At 35.3% G+C, this 20812-nt stretch overlaps 3 protein-coding genes across 4 annotated transcripts; 2 read left to right on the top strand and 1 right to left on the bottom strand.

Annotated features, from left to right (window-relative positions):
* The first annotated feature begins 145 nt into the window (after positions 1-145).
* LOC18042281 (isoamylase 3, chloroplastic) lies at positions 146-11786 on the top strand. Of its 2 annotated transcripts, XM_006433854.2 has the most exons (24): positions 146-497; positions 578-632; positions 717-785; positions 1084-1241; positions 1985-2078; positions 2220-2456; positions 2731-2835; positions 4003-4107; positions 4843-4977; positions 5099-5185; positions 5516-5567; positions 5769-5832; positions 6391-6490; positions 7106-7206; positions 7440-7491; positions 7927-7989; positions 8545-8634; positions 8718-8790; positions 9203-9282; positions 9643-9747; positions 9830-9928; positions 10028-10089; positions 10444-10552; positions 11248-11786. In XM_006433854.2, exons 1-24 carry the CDS (start codon positions 355-357, stop codon positions 11356-11358), a joined length of 2349 nt encoding a protein of 782 aa, XP_006433917.1. In that variant the 5' UTR covers positions 146-354; the 3' UTR covers positions 11359-11786. The 2 variants fall into 2 exon arrangements, with proteins under 2 accessions (XP_006433917.1, XP_024039972.1); XM_024184204.1 differs by lacking the exons at positions 146-497; positions 578-632; positions 717-785 and having other exon boundaries at positions 1099-1272.
* A 1956-nt stretch (positions 11787-13742) lies between these two features.
* LOC18042280 (classical arabinogalactan protein 10) lies at positions 13743-14447 on the top strand. The gene has a single exon (XM_006433852.2). The coding sequence runs from the start codon at positions 13873-13875 to the stop codon at positions 14287-14289; it is 417 nt and encodes a 138-aa protein (XP_006433915.1). The 5' UTR covers positions 13743-13872; the 3' UTR covers positions 14290-14447.
* A 3078-nt stretch (positions 14448-17525) lies between these two features.
* LOC18042279 (metallophosphoesterase 1) lies at positions 17526-20171 on the bottom strand. Its single transcript, XM_006433851.2, has 4 exons — positions 19880-20171; positions 19023-19561; positions 18506-18592; positions 17526-17926 (listed from the first exon to the last, which is right to left on the bottom strand). Exons 1-4 carry the CDS (start codon positions 20132-20134, stop codon positions 17656-17658), a joined length of 1152 nt encoding a protein of 383 aa, XP_006433914.1. The 5' UTR covers positions 20135-20171; the 3' UTR covers positions 17526-17655.
* Positions 20172-20812: the final 641 nt, after the last annotated feature.

The following is a 20812-nucleotide window of genomic DNA, read 5'->3' as shown; positions in this document are numbered from 1 at the left end:
TCCTCCCCTCTTTCATTTACAAAAACTAAAAGGGCCTCAGACTTTCGAGACACATTATTACACAATCTAGCGATTGAATGATATATATCTTCCAGAAACTGACACGTGTAAAGTCCAGACTTAAACTGAGCGTGCCCGTTCACGTGGCAGACAGAAAAGGAGGCAGTCCCCGCTGCCAATGCCGCTCTCGAATCACGAATCACTCCAAAAGTCCAAACGATAACCGAAAAGTCTCACACTTCACTTTCCTTCAAAGTATCAAGGCTCTCTCTGAGTCTTACGTCCCACTCTCACTCAATCAATTAACAAAACCAAAAGTAAAAAGATCACTTTGAATCTTATACTTTGCTCTTCATGAAAGCCTTCGAAGGAACCATGATGATCCATCAGCCACTTCCTGCACTTTCCAACTCTACTAAATTACTTCTGTTTGCTCCCACCTTATCCCACAAGCTCTACCGTTCGTTTTCCGCTGCTTCTCCAGCTCACGAGATGGGGTACATTCCTTTATCAACTCTATTTTCCATATCATTTATTTACTCGGCTAATTGTATGACTCCTGATGATCCTCTATTAGATTGAGATTGAGTAAAAAGGTGTCAAGAGGAAACACTCCGAGCAATTTCAATAAGGCATGTTAACTTCATTTTCTATTTCTGTTTCGAGTTTCTTATTGCCAGTAAGGGATATATGATTTAAAATTTTGCATGGGTTAGACAAGCAGCAGCGTCAAGCATACAACACCAAGTGCTTATAATCAGCCAACTCAAGAGCGTGTGCTCGAGGTGATTGCCTGTTTTCAATCTCTTCTTAGATTTATCTTTTCTTTATGCTTGCTTATCGTATGCACTTCTAAATTATGTATGTGGAATGAGATGGTTCTAAAATGATGAGAAGTAAGACTACGTAGTTCAAAAAAAAAAAAAAATTGTTTGACGCTTCTTTTTATTCTCTTATATGTGGGTTCATATTGTGCTTTTTAGTGAACTGCATTGCACCAAGAAGTGCTTGCTTGTAAATATATTCTGCATCTAAAGTTTGAGATTGATTCTCACGAATTTGTACCCTCTGCTTGCGATCTAGGAAGAATCCCCTCGAGTATCAGAAACCACCCTGCCACTGAAAACTTCCCAAGGTCAGGCATTTCCTATAGGCGTATCAGAAGTTGAAAATGGGATCAATTTTGCTATTTTTTCTCAGCATGCGACTGCAGTCACACTTTGCCTGTCACTTCCCAAGAGGTGACGATGCATTTCCTTGTCTCATTTATAGGTATAAGAGCTATTGGGAATTATGTATTAAGCATACTGTTTCAACAGGATTCTTTATTTGTGATGTATTTGAAATGGGTTTGTGATCTTTTAGTTATAACAATCTTTTCTTAAAAAAATTTCTTAGTTGATATAAAAGATATGCTATTTCCTTTCATGTACATGCAACATATATACTACCTTGGAAGCACATTAGTTTGTGGTCTTCTGCTGTGAGCAGCAAAAGAAATAAATTGAATGTCCTATTTTTATGTGATGGTAAAATTATCAAAATCTGGAAGGAAATAGTAGTATGAACAAGTAGAGGCGTCTTGGGCAGAACTTTGGATTTGAATCATGGATATTTCTGATTAGTAACTTGTCTTTTATGAGGATCAGTGATCTGGCATTCAGATAACCTGTGTGGTATAGTACAGCTTTTTAAACAAATTGGTTTGGATGCAGTTGATGCATGTCTTTCATGCGATTGATTGTTTTATGATTTTGTTATGATGGAATTGAGGTATTATAGAATTTGGTAGGTGGCACGTGAATGCACAATATGAATTTGCTTGAATGCTTATGCAGTTAACCCCTCTACTTAATGCTCTCATTGAAGTAGGGGAGGCTGTACATCAATATTTTTCTCATCTAGTATGAGGAAAAATCTCTTAGATATTATTTATGGATGATTTGATTCATCTGAATACCGTATGATGCAATATTTTCCCCAGAGAAAAGCTTGACTGGCAAGATGGTGGAATGATTGAGCTACCTTTGGATCCTTGTGTAAATAAAACTGGAGACATCTGGCACATATGCATTGAGGTAGTCTTGCTCCTGGTTTACTTATATGACAACCTTCATTTTTGGGGATAACTTCGATAGCTATCCAAATATGTCCTATTATGATGTTATCTCCTGGGCGTACTCTTATTTCATGCTATTAAGATGCTCCTGTAATTGCAGGATCTGCCGCGGAGCGAAGTTCTTTATGGTTATCGTGTTGATGGTCCTCGAGATTGGCATCAAGGACATCGATTTGACAGTAGCATTGTGCTTATCGATCCTTATGCAAAATTAGTTGAGGGTCGACGGCATTTCGGAGATGCTAGTGCTAAATTGTCTAAATTTCTTGGAACTTATGATTTTGAAAGCTTGCCTTTCGATTGGGGAGATAACTACAAGCTTCCAAATATACCTGAGGTACGCAGGTCATTAACATGGGTGTATGGTTATGAGAAGGATTCCACCCCCCACAATTTCCTGCAATTTATCATGTAGATTAAAATTTTGATTTTCCCTTGTATCATGTTGTAATGCATTTCTATTATTTGCTATATGTCCAATGCACATTTGCCTGATACTAGCTGGTTCTAAAATTTCATTGTTACTGTTTAGGAGATAATAGATTCTGTGTCATGTTTCTAATTTGCATTTGCAGTTCACCCTTTTTATATAATTGTAACTGTCTTTGCAGAAAGATCTTGTTATATATGAAATGAATGTTCGGGCATTTACAGGGGATGAATCTAGTGGGCTGGATCCAGAAATACGTGGAAGCTACCTAGGTTTGATACAGAAGGTAGATACTTTATGGTATTAAACTGAATCAAGGTCTGATAGATGGCCTTTGAGCTCTCTATCTTTGACAAAAACTTTAGAATTTTGGATGGAAACTCTTAATTTTCTTGTGAAAGTTCCGGTTCCAGATTTTGTTCATTGTGATTTTTAATAAGGATTCCATTGACTTGAGCATCATTCAGTTGATGAGATTGATCTAAAGATCCAGCTTAATGATGGTACAAGTGTGTGTATGTGTTCATTTTGGACATAAGGTCTTCAATGGATTATGATTTTGGATGTAGATTGGAACTAACTCATGTAAGGACATGGAGTTCTGTATTGGAAAATTATGAGCATCCAAGGGTTTTTTGGTCCCTAGTGGGCTTATATATCTCTAAAAACCTTTAGATTTTTGGACAAGTTATGAAGTGAGAAACAGTTGGATAACACTGAGTTTCAGGTTTAGATGTAAGGGTTTCTCATCTCCCAATTTAAGTTAAAAACTACCCCTTCTCTGCGGAGAAAAATTCAGATGCCATGGGAGTTTCCTTTGTGAGGTTATTTTAAATTAACACTTCATAGCATAGAACCACGATTTTCTGACACCAATGATCAATGTATTAAAGCTCATCATCCAGATTCTAAAAGAGAGGTAATACAAAGACCGCAAGTGTAAGTATGTGGGCAAATGAAAAAAAGGCCTTCTTTGTGGTGACAAAAGTAATAGTGACATTGGAAAATAATTAATTTGTGTTTCACTGGATGAATTGGGGTCTGACTTTGGATAAATTTGATTATGTGAATATATACTGGATCAGTGGTTTTTCTTCTTGGTGTATTGTGAAAAATCAATTACAGAGGAGATATAAGAATCATACATGAGTGGAGTGTAATGCTTTGGTTTTACACTTCTATAAAATTTGACAAATCAATAAACTAATGTAACAATTAATTGCTGATGTTAAAGCAACTCAGAAGTATGGAGATATAAGGGAAGGAGAAGATGGAGTGTAATGCTTAATGCTTCTAAAATTTGACATAAGCAGCTAACTGACTTATTGGTTGATTCTGACGTGCGAAGAGACTAACATTTGTTTAATATTCTTGATGATATGTATGCATTAATTATCAACATTTATTGTACATAGCTGAAAATAACTTTTCTGATTTTGGAATTACATTGAAGATCCCACATCTTCTAGAGCTTGGTATCAATGCAGTGGAGTTATTGCCAGTCTTTGAGTTTGATGAGATGGAGTTTCAAAGGCGCCGTAACCCTAGAGATCACATGGTAAAGTATCAAAATCCCTAATGAGCATTAAAGCTGGAAAGTGCTTCATCTAGTAAAGCCTTCAGTTACCTAATAAACTTTTCACCACATAAAATTTCTTTTGTTGCTTTGCTTTTTTTAAAACTGTTTCTTCTTGCAGTTATGTTGGATGACTTTTCCTTGGGTTCTCCCTTCTTAAATTTCTCTTCTTTTATTATTTTTTAATGATTTGCTTGACTTGATATTTCCTTTCCGCAGAGTACTGTACTGGATATTCAATCATTGAAGTTGTAGAACTCTTGTGTGAAACTCATTTTACCTTTCAATTCTTTAATTGAAAATATAATATTCTGTCCATATTCCAAGTTACTAGACTGATAATTTGACAGCTAACTAGCACAAATCCCAACTTGTAATAAATATACATCTCACAGTGATGATCAAATTGGGAAGTCTGAGAAGGTTTGCAGTGGAGTGAATATTTTGAACAGAAGAATTGACAATTTGAGTTCTAATAACTAAGCATAAATGAGTTACGAGTTGTGTTCTGTGTGCGACAACTAAAATCAAATCAATGCTTGAAGGACATGCTAGTTGCTTTCCTTTGCATGCATAATATGGTATCCTTTAAAAAAAAAGTCTGAAGTTCTTTATACCATGGTGAAATAACAGTTTGACAGATTTCTTCCCTTCTGATGTGTTTACTGTTTCCATTGGACACCATTGATGATTATTATGTTTCATTTTCTATGGAAGGTCAATACTTGGGGCTACTCAACGATAAATTTCTTTTCTCCTATGAGTCGCTATGCAGCTGGTGGTGGAGGACCTCTTAAAGCTTCCTGGGAGTTCAAGGAAATGGTCAAAGCATTGCATGGTGCTGGCATAGAGGTAAATCGTATGTTTTCTGACTTTGGAGTTAGTATTGCATGTTCTTGGTTGGAAGTAATTTTTCCTTTTTTAAACCTTTGAAAACTTAAAAAATTGCACTGAAGCTTTTACTTTTCAACAGGTCATTTTGGATGTTGTCTATAATCATACAAATGAGGCAGATGATGCTAACCCTTATACCACCTCATTCCGTGGCATAGATAATAAGGTGAAGTTACACTTCTATGGTTATGCGACAGGCAAGAGCACGTTATATCTTCGGATACTTAGACTGATCTTATAAGGTTTATTTAATCAATGATGAAACAGAGTGCAAGGATTTTTTTTTTCCCCTCTTTTCTTTATATCTTTCTAATAATCATTTTTCTGATAATTAATTATTTTAGAAGTTAATTTACCGTAATTACTACTCTGATTTTAATTTTAATCTGGTAGCTTGTCAATTTATGCAGGATGCAAACCTTTCTTTTCAGCTATACGTGCCTTTCTCTTTTTATATTCTTCAGTTAGTCATATTATCCTACAAATCATTTTGCAGGTTTATTACATGGTGGATGGTACTGGCCAGTTGCTCAACTATGCTGGCTGTGGTACTCCTGCCCTTGTCAACTGTTTCTTGTTTACTTCCCTGAAGAATTTTTTTACTTCATGTAATGTAGGAACTTACAACAGTCTTCTTGCGATCCCAAGCACTACTCAACGTGTCAGCTTTAAACAGATTTTATCTTTTAAAATTCTTGATCTTTAAATTTGATATTGAAGGTCTCTAATTTGCATTTCTTGGTCTTCAGGAAACACATTAAACTGTAATCATCCAGTGGTCATGGAACTCATCCTGGATAGCTTAAGACACTGGTATGGATTAAATTCATTGCCAAAAATTTAGGGTGAACATATAAGAGCTATGCTGTCTCTAAAAAGAATTAACATTTTATGTGGTATTGAATTTATCCTGTCCTCACGTTAAGTCACCCGGAACCATAATTTTAATCATGTAATAAACTGGAATATGATGTTAACTGTAAATCAGAAAGCACATGTTACATCGAGATTCTCTTTGTGGTTTGAATTGTTTGAGAAAAGTATTCTCGATTTTTTAGATTCGAGTTGGTCAATATTCTTCATCTCTGAGAATTAGATGACTTTACTGATATGACTTTTTTTTTTTTTTTTGGGGTTTTGTTGTTGGGGGGGCCCCGGGGGGGGGGGGGGGGGTGTGGTGGTGACTTTACTTCAACTGTGTTTTAATTAGATGTACGACAGTGATGTTGGTGACCTTTGTTTTAACCGAGTTTCTTACTGGATATTATAAAGAAGATTTATGCTAGTTTAGTATCATTGTATTGCTCTACTTTTGCATATGGCTTTTTAAAGAAGATTTGATTTTCTTTTTCTCTTTAACTTAAATTGCAGGGTTGTTGAGTATCACGTGGATGGTTTTCGATTTGACCTTGCCAGTGTACTGTGTCGAGGAACAGATGGTTCTCCTCTTAATGCTCCACCACTGATTAGGGTAAGTAATTTACATGAGTCTGGATTTATATAGGCAGGTTTGAGTGTTTAACATAGCTTTCCTTGGAACATTGAATGTGAAGACCTATTCAGTTGAAAGAATGAGTTGAAAGAATAAATGTAAAGTTGAAATTATTTTTATGGCTCTGTAAATGTGAAATTATTGTTCCCTTTTCATTTGGTATTAAGTGGGTTCATATGGCTAAAAGACAGGATCTCTAGCCTCACCAGTATGAAGAACCTTCTTTATTCTCTCCATCCTCGTTAATTTTAGGATTATTCTATGATGCAAGTGAACAATTTTGCGCACCAGAATGTTTGCAACAAAAGTATTTGTTACTATAATGTTGTACCTTTAAAAAAATTGAATTCAATAAACTGATGTAAGGTTTTCTAGAACTTTGGTAATCCTAACTAAATATTTTTTAGATGTAGCCTTTAACTTAAAAGAAATTGTGCAGTTTTTGCTGGTAATCAGAAAAATGAATTTCTCCAGGGCAATACATCAGCTTTCTTTTTGGTTTTTTTTGGGGCGGGGGGGGAGGGGGGATTGATTTTATTTTTTAGATCGATAGTGTTGTTTGCTCTAGTGACTTACTATTGTTTGAAATTCCAGGCAATTGCCAAAGATGCTATTCTATCTAGGTGTAAAATAATTGCAGAACCTTGGGACTGCAGAGGGCTTTATCTTGTTGGAAAATTTCCAAATTGGGATAGGTAACTCCATTTCACATTGTTATTTTGAGTTGAATGATCTTGTTGAATTAGAAAAATCAGATTCTTATGCATGAGTACTTGATAGTTGGCATTCTTTTTCAATATGGATTTCTTTTATAAAGTTTCTAGAGGAAAAATGATCGCCTCACCTCCATCACTTATTTCTTTTGGAAATTTTCTCATGGAAACATGCTGACCTCACCTCCATCACTTATGAGATCCATTTTGTGCAGATGGGCTGAGTGGAATGGGAAGTACCGTGATGACCTAAGAAAGTTTATAAAGGTGCGATCTCTTAATTTTGCCTTACCCTAAAATGGGCTGGTGGGCTCAAAAGGAAGAAAATAGCTGAACCAGCTGTGATGGAAATTGCTATTATAATGTTATGACATTCAGGTCAACAGTTCACAATTTAAACTCAGTGTATAAATGATTGTGAGTTAAATAGGGATGGATGCTAAGAATGTCTATTTTATTGGTATTTCTGCTAGTGTCCTAATTGGATAATATGTGCTCAACTTTTTTTTTTGAAAATAAGATATTTGTTTATTAAGTGAACATTTCTTGTGCTCTTTTTATTTATTTTTTATTTTTGGAGGAACCACACATTTAAAATCATAAATATCTTATTTTGACCTTGTTTGATTTGATCAAGTGCTTTTGCAAGTAGTAACACTTACTCTCTTATTTCTGTTTCTTATTGAAATTTTCATGATATAGGGTGATCCTGGCATGAAGGGGATTTTGGCAACTCGTATGTCTGGATCTTCCGACCTTTACAGAGTATGCATCAATATATTTCTGTTTCAACTATTCTTGTCATGTTCAATCATTTGTTTTAAGGTTTTATACTTTCAGGTTATGGAACTTATAAACAAGGTTCAAAACTGTTGAATAGCTGCTTAAAAGAAAAGACAACATGATCATAAGCTCATCTCAAAATTGAAATGAGTTGAAGATTTATGCTGGCATAAGCTTATTTTATTGATTGAAAGCCCCACGTACAGCTCGAGTGCTTTGAGAAATCTTAATTGGAATATGATACCGTTGGGTACAGTTAGAATTAGTCAGTTTTAAAAATAACTGAATGATTTTTGAACTTACAAAGGATAACCTCCCCCCCCACAAAAAAAAAAAACTTGAATCGATCTGAAATATGAAAAGTTTTTGAATGAGCAAAGCTGTAGGCCTTAGTTTAGTAATTTATAAACAGGAAGGGACATAAGGAAAGATGAAATCAACTGAAATTGGTGAAAATTTACTTCTTCCCCCTCAAAATTTGGTGTTACTGCTGTACATAATTAACTTATGTGCATGTAAATTTTGCTCATCTTTCAGGTTAATAAGCGGAAGCCTTATCATAGTATTAATTTTATAATTGCACATGATGGGTTCACACTGTACGATCTGGTTTCATACAATTACAAGGTATAAAATAATTTCTAGCCATCAATTTAATTTCATTATTATCATATTTATTCAATCGTTCTCTAAAATTGTCGTTTTTGTAGCACAATGAGGCTAATGGAGAAGGAGGGAATGATGGGTGCAATGATAATTTTAGCTGGAATTGTGGTTTTGAAGGTAGTGTTCTTTGTACGGTAGTAATGCTTGTATGACCAAGCTTGTTTTGATCAATGTATGTGAGTGTTATTGCGACTTATTAGCCATTAGTGCCCTGTGTTTCAAGATAATGTTGAAACAAATATCATTTTGAAAAATTGAGAAAATTTTACAAAGAATTTACTTCATTTAGTGTGCTTCAAGCACCGTATCATGGGTGTAGTCCACTTTATTTCTTTTAGGCTTTCTTAATTTGATGGATTCAGATCTTGAAACCTAAATTGATGTCAAAACTTATAGCAGTTTATGACAAATGGTCAAGGTTTCTTTCATTGGGGTTCTTCAGTTGCAAGGAAATAATCGATGAGAAAGTGAAGGATTGGTTATGATCTTTTTTCCATTCCTGAAATTCAGAATATTTCTCTTTGGACAGGAGAAACAGATGATGCCAGTATTAAAGCATTGCGTTCCCGGCAAATGAAAAACTTCCATCTAGCATTAATGGTATCTCAGGTAAACTGTTTTATGATAGCACGTTGCAACCAAATCTTTGTTTTACCTGCTAGTGCGCACAGAATGAGATTGAGACTGTTTACTTCAGAAGCAGTTGCACTTCTTATTTTCACTTTTAACTTTGTGGTTCCACTGACTATTTTAAGTTCGGAAATCTCATTTTTCATCTTTTGCACGTTACAGACTTTGTCGTATTTCTTCCTTTTTCCAACATATGATCAGTATGTTTCAAAAGCTCCTAATTCTGTTTCTGACCAAATACAACTGTTATAGCCTTATCAGTCATAAGATTTGAATTGTTTGCTTTATACTACTTATGAAACTTCTGGCAATGTTAATTCTTTCAAGTGATACAAACAGGGAACCCCAATGATGCTAATGGGAGATGAATACGGACATACTCGATATGGAAATAACAACAGTTATGGACATGATACGGCTATTAACAATTTCCAGTGGGGGCAGGTATGTTTTTTATTCGGCTTTTTATTTCCTGATAGCTTTTATTCAGGTAATGGCTGAATGGCTGAATCTTTTGGGGTGGCAGTTGGAAACAAAGAAGAACAGTCACTACAGGTTTTTCTCCGAGGTCATAAAATTCCGACAGTCTCGCAGAGTATTTGGTCGTGAAGATTTTCTTAATATAGTAAATTTTCTTTTCTTTTGTATCCCTAATGGAATGAAGTTCATCTAGTAAATGTGCTCTACAAGTAGTCAGCACTCACACAATTTTCTACTGATGCAGAATGATGTAACATGGCATGAGGACAACTGGGACAATTATGACAGCAAATTCCTTGCATTTACGTAAGAGATATTCGAACGACTATATCATTAGTTTGTGATGATTTAAATCATATATAAATGTTTGACATGCTTGTACATTGCTCTTATGGTCAATGTAGATTTATCTTTTCTTTTTGCTTCCCTAAGAGTGCTTTTTGCTACTCTTATTCTCAACAACACTGTCGTCTTCTGTGTACAGTAGTTTTCTTAACCAGTTCCATGGTATACAATGAGTATCCAATAAACTCAACAATTTAACAAAATATAGTTGGTTTTCCAAGAAACGTAGAACTGATGTAGCAAGACTTATAAAATTGAATGTGCAATGGCTCCGTGAGAAGCATGTTTATCAATATTAATATATCTGTTTTGCAGGCTTCACGACAACAATGGAGCTGATATCTATTTAGCATTCAATGCTCATGACTTCTTTGTTAAAGTTTCACTACCCCCACCACCTCCGAAGAGGCAATGGTTTCGTGTGGTTAGTATTTCCTTATTCTAAAGTTTACGGGAGTTTGCAGTTTCATTCTTTGATAACTTTTGTGCTCACAAATGCAATTTAGATGCTACATATTGTGTTTGTTCAAGCAATATGCATGCCAACCGTATATTCAAGTTTTCTGATTTGTCTTTGAAATTCAATTTATTAGTTAAGTTGATGACTTCTAATTGGTGATATGACTACTGCTAACTAGATCTGTTGACCGGAATTGCATCGGCATACCAAATCATTGACACTTGTGTAGAAGATTTTGATACTTTAGTAAGAGGTCAGCACAGTAGACCAGAATGCAAGAGAGAGATGACACTAAATGTGAATTATTTTGTTTTTTGTGTACTTAAATTCTTATTATACTGACAATACTTTCCTAACCCTTTGTGTGCACTCTTGATTTTGCTACTTGTACAGTTGCACCCACTGTAAAACTATAGCCACCTGCATGTAGAACTGCTTATATAGGCACCTGACAAAAAAATAATTTATTTGTCGGATGGATAATTATAAGACTGAGCTGTTGATTATGATTAGGAAATTGAAAAGGGAAAAAGTGTGTGTGTGGATTAATGGCTCGTTTGATATTCTTGTTAATTTCACTATTCATTAGTTCTATGTCTATATCAATCACTTAAATCCAATTCAGAGGTCACAACCATTGTCAATTTGTTGAATTGCAGGTGGACACCAATCTGGAGTCTCCTGATGACATTGTTCCCGAAGGTGCTGCGGGCACTGGAAGCACTTACAATTTGTTTCCATACTCTTCAATTCTGCTTGAAGCTAAATAAAATAACCATAGCCTCAGAAACAGCCTGTAGGTCGGAGCTTTGGAGAGTGTTCATGTTCTATGCTCCCACGACATGGTTACATTTTTCAGGACGTGACCAGAAATAAAGTTCGTGGATAGTGCAGTCTGATTAAAGACGTGGAACCCATATACTCCATCCACTGGTGACCTGTAAAGAGCGGATGAAGCTGCAAATGAGTCGAAAGTAAACGTAGAGGAAAAGATAATATAAGAGCATAATTTTTATGAAATAAGATGTAAGGGAGCGCGTATGGTAACTTCATACACCGCTGTTGACCACACACTATTCCCCCCATCGACCGTAGATTGGTCTAACGGTCAACTAAGCGAATCTCATCCATTACTTTTTATCATTTCCTATCTCGTGGTTACGTGAAAAGAACGAAATGGGACAGAATTAGCCTTGCTCACGATCTATTTTAATAAAATTTTGTTCTACTTTAAAATTTTTTTTTTTTTTAAAAAAAAGAACTCTTAATAGAACTCCTAATATTTTAAATTTGGGTAATGTTAACAAGTCAAAAAATATATACGTGAATTACGTTGGAAGTCAAATAAATCGAGCATTTTCAAACGAATTAATCAAATGCACCCACAAAGACTGAGAAGTGAGGGCCTAATTTTTTATTTTTTATTTTTTATAAAGAGGGGCTAATATTTGAGTAGACTTCTAAGCTTTATTTTTTGGAAGAGAAAGAAAACATTAGCATTACATTTGTTTGTTGACGGTGCGTTTACGCGGGTTCCTAATGCCAAATTGCACATTTCGTTTGGGTCATTGAGTGTCGTGTCATTGTGGACCCGGTGTTTTCCGGTGAGTGCGCTAGACAAGTTCTAAGTGGAAATTTTATTGAATCAGAGCAAAAAATTTCTTATGTTAATGGGATTTATATAATCCCAAAAAGGAAATAAATAGGTTTTAGAAATATGATTTCTTTTTTTAGGTGGTTTATTTATATGATTGACCAAGAAGAAAGCCATTTTCGGTAATTTGAAGTTCATATTTTTCGTGTACGTTTGTGAATTGTTTGCAAGTTTTTCTATTCATCTATTGCCTTAAGTGATGATGGCTATTGGCTCGATCTATCAAGTTTTAAAATATCTAACCGTTCCCAACGATCAAACGAGTCACATGTCCCCTGTATTATTAAAAAAAATTATTTATGTTTATGATTCATTTAATCGTCATTTTTAACTTAATAATTACAAAGGTTCATTTGGAGTACAAAAACAGTGAACTCACTCGTGTCTACCTACTCTTAATGATCGGTCTTAAATTATTGAAAAAAGTAAAAATTAAATTGGCATTACCACCACACAAAACTCCAACAGCAATTTATGGTCGGAATCCAAAGTGCTCAAACTAATCACCCAATGACGCAGATGGAGACTTTATAATTAAATATTAATAACACATTAAGTTAATGTTTAATTAAATTATGATCCGATGATTTTCAAAAATGAAAAAGATAGTCCACTCTGAAAAAAATAAAAAAAAATAAATGTAAAATAAAAATTAGAAGCAACAACGTGCCAATCATAACGGTTAGTGGAATTTTTGTTGTTAATTAATTATATACTGCATAGTTCGGCGAGAATCTGTCCGAGAAAACAAAAAAACCATGAGACGCTGTCGAGTCACAATCATGGCCTTAAATTCAACATGTTTCGAGTTTGTCACACATTGAACGGCCGGGATTTTTCTTTAAATCACATAAATTTATGATCGTCGCTGCCAGCTGTCGCATTTGCCAGTCTTTTCTGTAAAGCGCAAATATGTGCGTACTCGTAAGTAACATGGAAGAATTATGGGCCTACTTGTAAAAAGTATGCGCATAACATCAGGGTCCTCGCAGTTTTATGTTTTATCAGAAAATGACATATATTAGAAATTAAAATTAATTTTTTCTAAGGTTTTTTTTTTTTTTTTTTGGCAACGAAACTAAAAGGTTATTTTAAAACAATTAATTTGCCATATAGATTTAAAAAGAAAAAAAAAAGTAAAAAAGCGTTTTATTTTTGGAAAAATCGGGTACTCATTATTATATATATAATTGGAAATCCAAGAATCGTATCAAATTAAATATCAAACACTTCCTTTAGATCTACGAAATTCCCAAAATAACAATTCTTTCTGTAATACGAGAAATTACAAAAAAGGGGAAAATGGTGTTTAGTTAATGAAAATAAGAACTAAAAAAAAGGGAAATCGAAGCGAAAAAAATTAAAAACTCAGGCATTAATTAATTAAAAAGGACAAAAATGGAAATTAAAACAAGCAAAAGTAAGCAGGGCAAAAGCAGAAAGAACAAGTAAAAGAGTAGTAGTAATAGTGATCTCTTCCAACCCTCCACCACTGTATAAAACCCCACTTCCTCTCTCCTTTCTTTCAAACAAACTCTTTCTCTACTCTCTCTCTTGCCTGTTTGCTTTCTCTTTCTCTTTCTCTCTCTCTCTCTCTCTCAAAGCTCTCGCGGCATCAACGACGACAGCAATGGCCCACTCAGGCTTCGTCGTTATCGTGCTCTTGGCTCTCATCGCCGGCTCAGCAGTGGCTCAGGCTCCCGGTCCGGCGCCGACTCGCTCACCAGCCACCAAAACATCTTCTCCGGCTCCCAAGGCTGCAGCTCCTTCTCCTTCCAAATCTCATGCTCAGTCTCCATCTCCCGCGACCGCCACTCCTACTCCCGTCGCCGCGCCGACTCTCTCACCGCCGTCCCCGCCTGTATCCGAGGCTCCCGGTAACGCTCCTGTCTCCTCATCGGGCCTTCCTCTCTCTCCGACTGGTGCCCCTGCTTCCACTCCGACTGGCGCCCCTGCTTCCACTCCAGGGAACGGCGTCGCTTTGAACAGAGTTGCTGTTGGCGGTTACTTGTCAGGATTCGTTGCTACTGTTGCTTTGTTTATGTAGATCTATAGTTGATCGTTATGTTCATTTTCCTTTAGGAGGTTATTTTTTTTTTCAATATTTTGTTAATTAATTTTTATATTTGATTGTGATGGATCCTGATGACGATAGTTTGACGGTTTGACGTATGATTAGTAGTATATCTATCTAGTTTTGTGTTTTATTTTTGTTTATTTTAAATTTCGTATAATTTCATGAGTTTTAATCTCGTATAATTAATTACATTCACATATTATTTTTCTTTTTGTTCCTATTAATAAAATATACTCATGTTTAAGTTGTTTAAAACGATGTATGAAGAGACGGGTCCCTGACACAGTTAGAAAGAAAGAGATGAGGGTGGGGTGGGGGGGGGGGGGGGGCGAAGGGAGGAGAGGAGTGGTGGTGTCAGATCTGTGCGGTGTCGTTTTACGAGGGATTGCTGTAACGTGTTTGGTACAGCTGGAAGTGGTCTTGTCTTTTTTATTATATTGAGTTGATGATACGTTCATTTTTTATTATTATTTTTTCTGTTTTAAGGATGCAGGGTTAGGTTTTTGTTGTAAGTACAGATTCGAATAGAATAGAATAATATATATATATATATTATATATGAATTGAGGAGAAAAGTGGAAGGGGAGAATAGAATAGGCATTTTTAGCTTTAACAGTTGTCACGGGGTTACAGCTGTTATCGGACTTCTCATTACAGTTTACAGAGAGGAGACCCCATGTGCGCCCTTCGCAGAAAGAAAAGGAGCCTCAAAGACTTAAGAGAGACCTCTCTCTCTCTTTTTTTTTTTTGGAAGTCTAATTAAATTATTAATTAATATATTACTGTAAGCAAAATGCACCCCGTAGTTGATATTAATCCGCCCCCCGCTCGGCTCTCGTTGTTAATAAGAGACGAGAGATTCGGTTGATGGCTTGACGTGTATATTATACTAGTTAAAATTTGGCAGCAAATTCATTACTAATGAGATTGAGCCAATATAGCTAAGCCGGCTCAGTTTAGAATTCGATATCTACTGTCAAATAAGCAGCGCCTCTTTCTTTTCCGATGCGAATGTCATTGGCTTTCTCTAAAGGTTCATACCCCAAATCTTAGCTTTGCTTTCTAAGATTTAGTACGATGCTAAGAATCATCATTACTTATGGCTTGTATTAACCAAGGTTGTGTTTGTCCTAAAGCCGAACATATTCTTCCAACTTTTACTTTTATTTACTAACTCTCTTTTTAAGCTAAACATAACAGTGCAAGAAAAAAAAAATAGAATGAATCTATAATTTTAATTTTCAATTCAACCCCACACATTCTCTTATAAGGTCCAGAGAAGTTAAGAGCATCAGTGCAGAGTTAGCCTGATTATTAAAAAAACTTGAAATCTTTAGAGAATGCATAATTCATGCAATGGCTCATCAGTTGCCTAAAAAAGCTTGCATGTCATCAATTATATATCTAAAAGCTCAAGAAATATCAGATTAGAGATGAGAAAAAAGAAAAAAAAGGTCATCAGATCAGTATACTTTACGTTCAATCAGACCCCATTTTTCATTTGGAAACTATCACAAAACTTTGGTAATAATATCAATGGGTTTGTAAAGATTGAAGTTGGGTTATAACAGAGGAAAACGTGGGCCTTGTCATTCGCCAAAATAGTAGAAATAAGCCCATTACGTTGGGCTCTCAATTCCAGTAGTACCTAGATGTTAGTGTGGCGCCGTACGATCAGGATTCAGGTGTGGACGTTAGGTAAGCTCTGATTGTAATGGATTACTACAAATACAATGCTTTTTTTTTTTTTTTTGTGTGCGTGTTTTTGGTGGGGGGAATATTACAATGCTTTGTTAGGAATTGCCAAAGAGTAAGCCTAAAATGTTGTGTCTTTGACAGATTGCTAATATATAAAAAGGACTTGCTCGTTCGCTCGCTCACAATGTTACCATAAAATTCTGTGCAAATGGTGAATGTGTTGCATTCGTGATTTTAAGTTAATTATTTCAGGATTGCGTTACGTTTTTTTACTCTGGTAATATCATCACAAGGAAAATTTCTTAATACTGCTTGCTGTTCGTTGCTATCATTTTTCACTTAATTTGTTGCGAAACGCACCAGAAACGCACGAAGTCATTCTATTTCCTGAAGGCATTGTAGTTTTCACTTTTCAATAAGAGTTGGATTATTGGCACCCCTTCAAGATCCTATTAAAATCCATATTTCAATTATACTTCAGTTGTTAAAAATACCCTTTTTTAAAGAACCTCTCTTTCCCATTTAAAAATCTTTCAATTTACAATTATTTTCTCACACTTAAAATACTTTTGCGATGAAATGCAATGATTTCCCCCAAAAAAAAAAAAATTAGTACAAACTAAGTATAGATGTTACTGTAAATGGTATAGAAGATTTAGCGGAAATTGGAATTTTAGCCACTGGTCAAGGAGAGTTTAAATTTATGGCGGCATTAGTTTGCAGGAAATTTTGTACTAATAATGTAGAATTTGTAGAATTAGAAGCGGTTTTAGGAAGAGTCAAAATGGCTAAAGATGCTGAATTGTAGATGAAATTAGCAACTTCACAACTAAAAATGAAGTTATTATTAAGCATATACAATTACAACTAAAATTGTAATTTCCCTTCTTGAACACTGGAGTGGTTAGAAGAAGCTTCTGTAGAAATTGCAAATTCTGTTGTATCTTCCTTGCTTTGTTTAATTTAAAATACTCCTTTTAAGATTTTTTTTAATAATCTCTTTTACACCAAAAAAAAATGCAGTTTTGATATCTCTATTCTTCTCAAACTTTCTCTCTCTACAAAACTAAAAAACTTTAGCTTTCTAAAATTAAAAATAATTCATATAAAAAAACAAAGAAAAAATGATTGTTGTTTTAAGATTGTGCAAACTAATTGTATAGGTGAGACTAAAAAAGAGAAAAAAATATGAACAGTTAATTCTTTTTGTATTGTCTTTAAATGTAATTACAATATAACATGGATTTTATAAGATCAATTAAGGGGTGCTAATAGTCAAACTCTTTCAATAATTATGCCCAAATCTAGTTTGCCCACAAATCAAAGCATTTAGTTTAGGCTAGGGTTTGTTTGTCTATTTATTTATTATTATTTTTTTATTTTTAAAAAGAGTTTAGGTGATCTTAATTCACCACCGAACCTTATATGGAACTTCTTCTATAAAATTGATATATATATATATATATATATAATTAAAGGAAAGAAAGAAAGAAAGAATCAACCCCCAACACACAAACACACGAGAATTCTTTCTCATAGTGGAAAGAATGAAAAGTGTAGCGTCATCAACGATACAGCAAATTTTTTTACAAAAAGTAGTGCACAACACGTTATGACTCTGGAGGTATTCCAAAATCATCATCTTGAACGTCTCAATTGAGTTATATTTGCCACGAGCATTATCGACAGTAACGAAATTAGAACAAAACCATAGGCGATTAGCAAATGAGATTCTCTAGCAAGAGAGCAATAGCTGACACTAACTCCCCTTCCGTTCCCATGGAAATTTGCAATGACAAAACCTGGATCATCCCTTGCCTTCCAGGTCATGGCTGAGACAGTTACTTCGCGAGTTCCATCTGAGTGTGTGTAGTCACAAAATTCATGGGCGTGGGCACTGAAAATAATCCTGTAAACATAGGGAAAAAGTGCATTAATAAACCAACAGATTGGAGAAAGAAATTGTGCTAAGAAGAAGCATTGTAACTAAAGGCAGCAACGTCATTTATTACACCACTAAGCAACTTTACAATGAAGAGAAAAGAGCCTTAAAGATTACAAGATATTTAGATAAAAATTGTTATATATTGGATCTGTGATATTAGAATTAGCAAGATTGGAGCAAACCTCTGTCCAATTCACACTATCCTATGCCTTTGAGGATTCATTGGGTCCTATTATGTTTGATTTGTGTTTGTCTAACAAAGACTGATGACCAAAAACTTGGATCAGGTAGAATACTGTATGTTCATCATAATGTTTCTACGACAAAGCTAAAACATCAATTAATCATTGATAATTGATTATTTTGCCTTCTCTCCTCTTTCACTTTATTCTACTAAATCTTAATTAATTTCTTCAGTCTTCTTTTGTTCATTTTCTGTCCTACATCAGTTTGCACATGTAAGCGCTTTTTAGAATCTATAAAAAGCAGTGAAGTACCTATTAAATCATCCACATATACTGGGAAAAAAGAACATGGACTTACTTTGGCTTGAGAGCCTGGAAAATGTATTCTGTAGCATTGAGGGGGACGGCGTGCAGTAAACCATAGGGTCCAGGTTCAGAGAACCCCCTGAAAGAATAAATTCAACAGAAATACGATGCATCACTGATACCGAGCAAGTTCAGAACATAAAATCAAGCACATGAATCAGAATTTCAAGCGGCAAGATGAACTAATGCCACACTGATGCAAATTACTGAACACAAATATAATTTTCCAGTTCCTACAACTTCTTTAAGAAAACAAATCAAAACAAGAGTTAAAATTAAAAAACAAAAAACCATAGATCAATAAAATAGATAAACATGAGGATTCAGGCCTAAGTCAAATGACCTAGCCCTTCCTACCCAACTTTGACATAACAGGTTTCATAGCATGCCCTCGACTACCCACACAAATATGCATTGTTAATGTTGAAAACTGAGCTTAAGTACTTATCTACATTATGGAAATCAATCTTATAAAACAGTGATGATGGATTACAGGGATGCATAGCTACCTTTTTTCACGTGTATTTGAAATCTGTGATCCACACTGACTTTCCATTGTTCGGTGCAAAGGAAAATGAAGTAATAAGACAGGACCAGACTTGGAAGACATAGCTTTTTCTCTCCAAGCAAAATTACTGAAGTCATGAACTGCTTCAGCTGAGCCTTTGGCTTCCATTCTAAGATCTATACTCTCTGTCTCTATAACCTTTTCAACACTAAACCTTAGTTTATTATTGCCACAGAGCAACGCCACAGCATTAAGAGAGAGAAAGCTGATATTGCTAATTTCAAATGCACCGCAACCAGATGAATCCAGACCAGGAAAGTTCCCAGCTATCCAATCGACAGACCCAGTGTCAAGTCCACTGCATTCTCCTACATCCCTATCACCTAAAAGCACATGAAAAGGAACACCAAGAAAGGTTCCCAACATCTGATGAAATCGATCTAGCACAGGCAACCAATCACTTCTCGTCAACTCTGACCCTTTTGCGGAAACATCTCCCAAGACTAGCAGCATATCAGGGTTCAGAGTATGAAAAGATTTCTGCGTCACGTATAACAATAACAGATGCTTTATTTTAGTAAAATAACAAGGAATATCAAGGTAACACATTCACATTGAACAAATCCAATCTTGACAGCCATTTCTCATTCTCCTATATGCATGTGCTCCAATAGCAGCTTTATGTAATTGTTTTTAGAACGAATATCAAACATACGTCCTGAAGCATATAATGCTTTCAATGACACTAAATTCATTTTTGCTTCCAGCCTCAGCTCATAAGATAAAATGTGAAATTAATGCAAACAAAGCTTCTTTGCATATAAATATATTAATATATAAGCAGATTTGCCAACTTACTCTGAAAAATTTGGCCATGTAATAGTCTCTAAAATGGCGGTCGACGAAACCGGAATCCGACCCGACCAGTAACAAATTAGCAACCATCATAACCTTCAGATCAACCCCCGAACCCGAATTTGGACCCGGTTCGTAATCATTAGGATCCGCGGAAGGCATGATTTTGCAAGAAGGAGTGGAAACCCACTCGTCGTAGATGATCAGAGACGTGACTATGATGAGAGGCAACAGTGAAATCCATGCAATTCCCCGCATTTTGGAACCTTTGGTTTTCCATTTCTGTGTTTTCACTACTCTTATTATTACTGTTTTGTGATTCACTGATTGCCGAACGGGGAAGAAAAACTTAGCAAGTTCCGAAGTTCGTCTGGGTTTTCTTTACTATGACAAGTCGTACAATAAAAAATGACAAAACCTACTTGCCGTATTACTTTCGAAGATCAGCAACGACCTTGAAGTAGAATCTTAGGATGATATATGCAAAATTTTAAGAATTAGCATAGTTGTCGTATTGTAATAATATTTAAAACTGACATGTAGTACAATGTTTATAAGATGACCGTCACTTGTAATTGTTTTATTGTGGCGTCAAACCTGTATGACAAGTCGCACAAAATTTAAATTGATATCCGATTCCTCGTAAATTAATCAGTGTAGGAACCGACATGTGGTATAAAATTCCTTGAAGTATGCCGGCATGAAGAATCGTGATTTTCCCGGTGCGAAGATGTTATTGAATTGAGTTACGAGTTAGTTGTCGTACTGTTACTTACGGTAATGGAGTTGTGAACGGAAACAAACTGAAATCCAAGACAAGAAATACACAAGACATTGAGATAAACAAAGCTCTTTTGTTTTTTCTTGAGCCAAAAACGCGCAAGTATGTGTAAATTTTGCTGGAGGTGGGAACAGGAGGGGAACAGTCTAGTTATA

This window comes from Citrus clementina, unplaced genomic scaffold (genome assembly GCF_000493195.1).
Source record: "Citrus clementina cultivar Clemenules unplaced genomic scaffold, Citrus_clementina_v1.0 scaffold_5, whole genome shotgun sequence".
In the NCBI taxonomy this organism is placed as follows: domain Eukaryota; kingdom Viridiplantae; phylum Streptophyta; class Magnoliopsida; order Sapindales; family Rutaceae; genus Citrus; species Citrus x clementina.
The sequence above is the reverse complement of the archived record's forward strand: the minus strand, read 5'-3'. Positions and strand labels throughout refer to the sequence as shown.

What these genes read in the sequence shown, in the direction of transcription:
- LOC18042281 (XM_006433854.2), top strand. Translation starts at nt 355, where the DNA reads ATGAAAGCCTTCGAAGGAACCATGATGATCCATCAGCCACTTCCTGCA. An exon ending in GTAACCCTAGAGATCACATG is followed by an intron (nt 4,108 to 4,842) that starts GTAAAGTATCAA and finishes TTTCTATGGAAG; the next exon opens with GTCAATACTTGGGGCTACTC. An exon ending in CTGGATAGCTTAAGACACTG is followed by an intron (nt 5,833 to 6,390) that starts GTATGGATTAAA and finishes CTTAAATTGCAG; the next exon opens with GGTTGTTGAGTATCACGTGG.
- LOC18042279 (XM_006433851.2), bottom strand. Translation starts at nt 20,134, where the DNA reads ATGCGGGGAATTGCATGGATTTCACTGTTGCCTCTCATCATAGTCACG. An exon ending in ACATGGCCAAATTTTTCAGA is followed by an intron (nt 19,562 to 19,879) that starts GTAAGTTGGCAA and finishes TACGTGACGCAG; the next exon opens with AAATCTTTTCATACTCTGAA. An exon ending in TCAAATACACGTGAAAAAAG is followed by an intron (nt 18,593 to 19,022) that starts GTAGCTATGCAT and finishes TTATTCTTTCAG; the next exon opens with GGGGTTCTCTGAACCTGGAC.
- LOC18042280 (XM_006433852.2), top strand. Translation starts at nt 13,873, where the DNA reads ATGGCCCACTCAGGCTTCGTCGTTATCGTGCTCTTGGCTCTCATCGCC.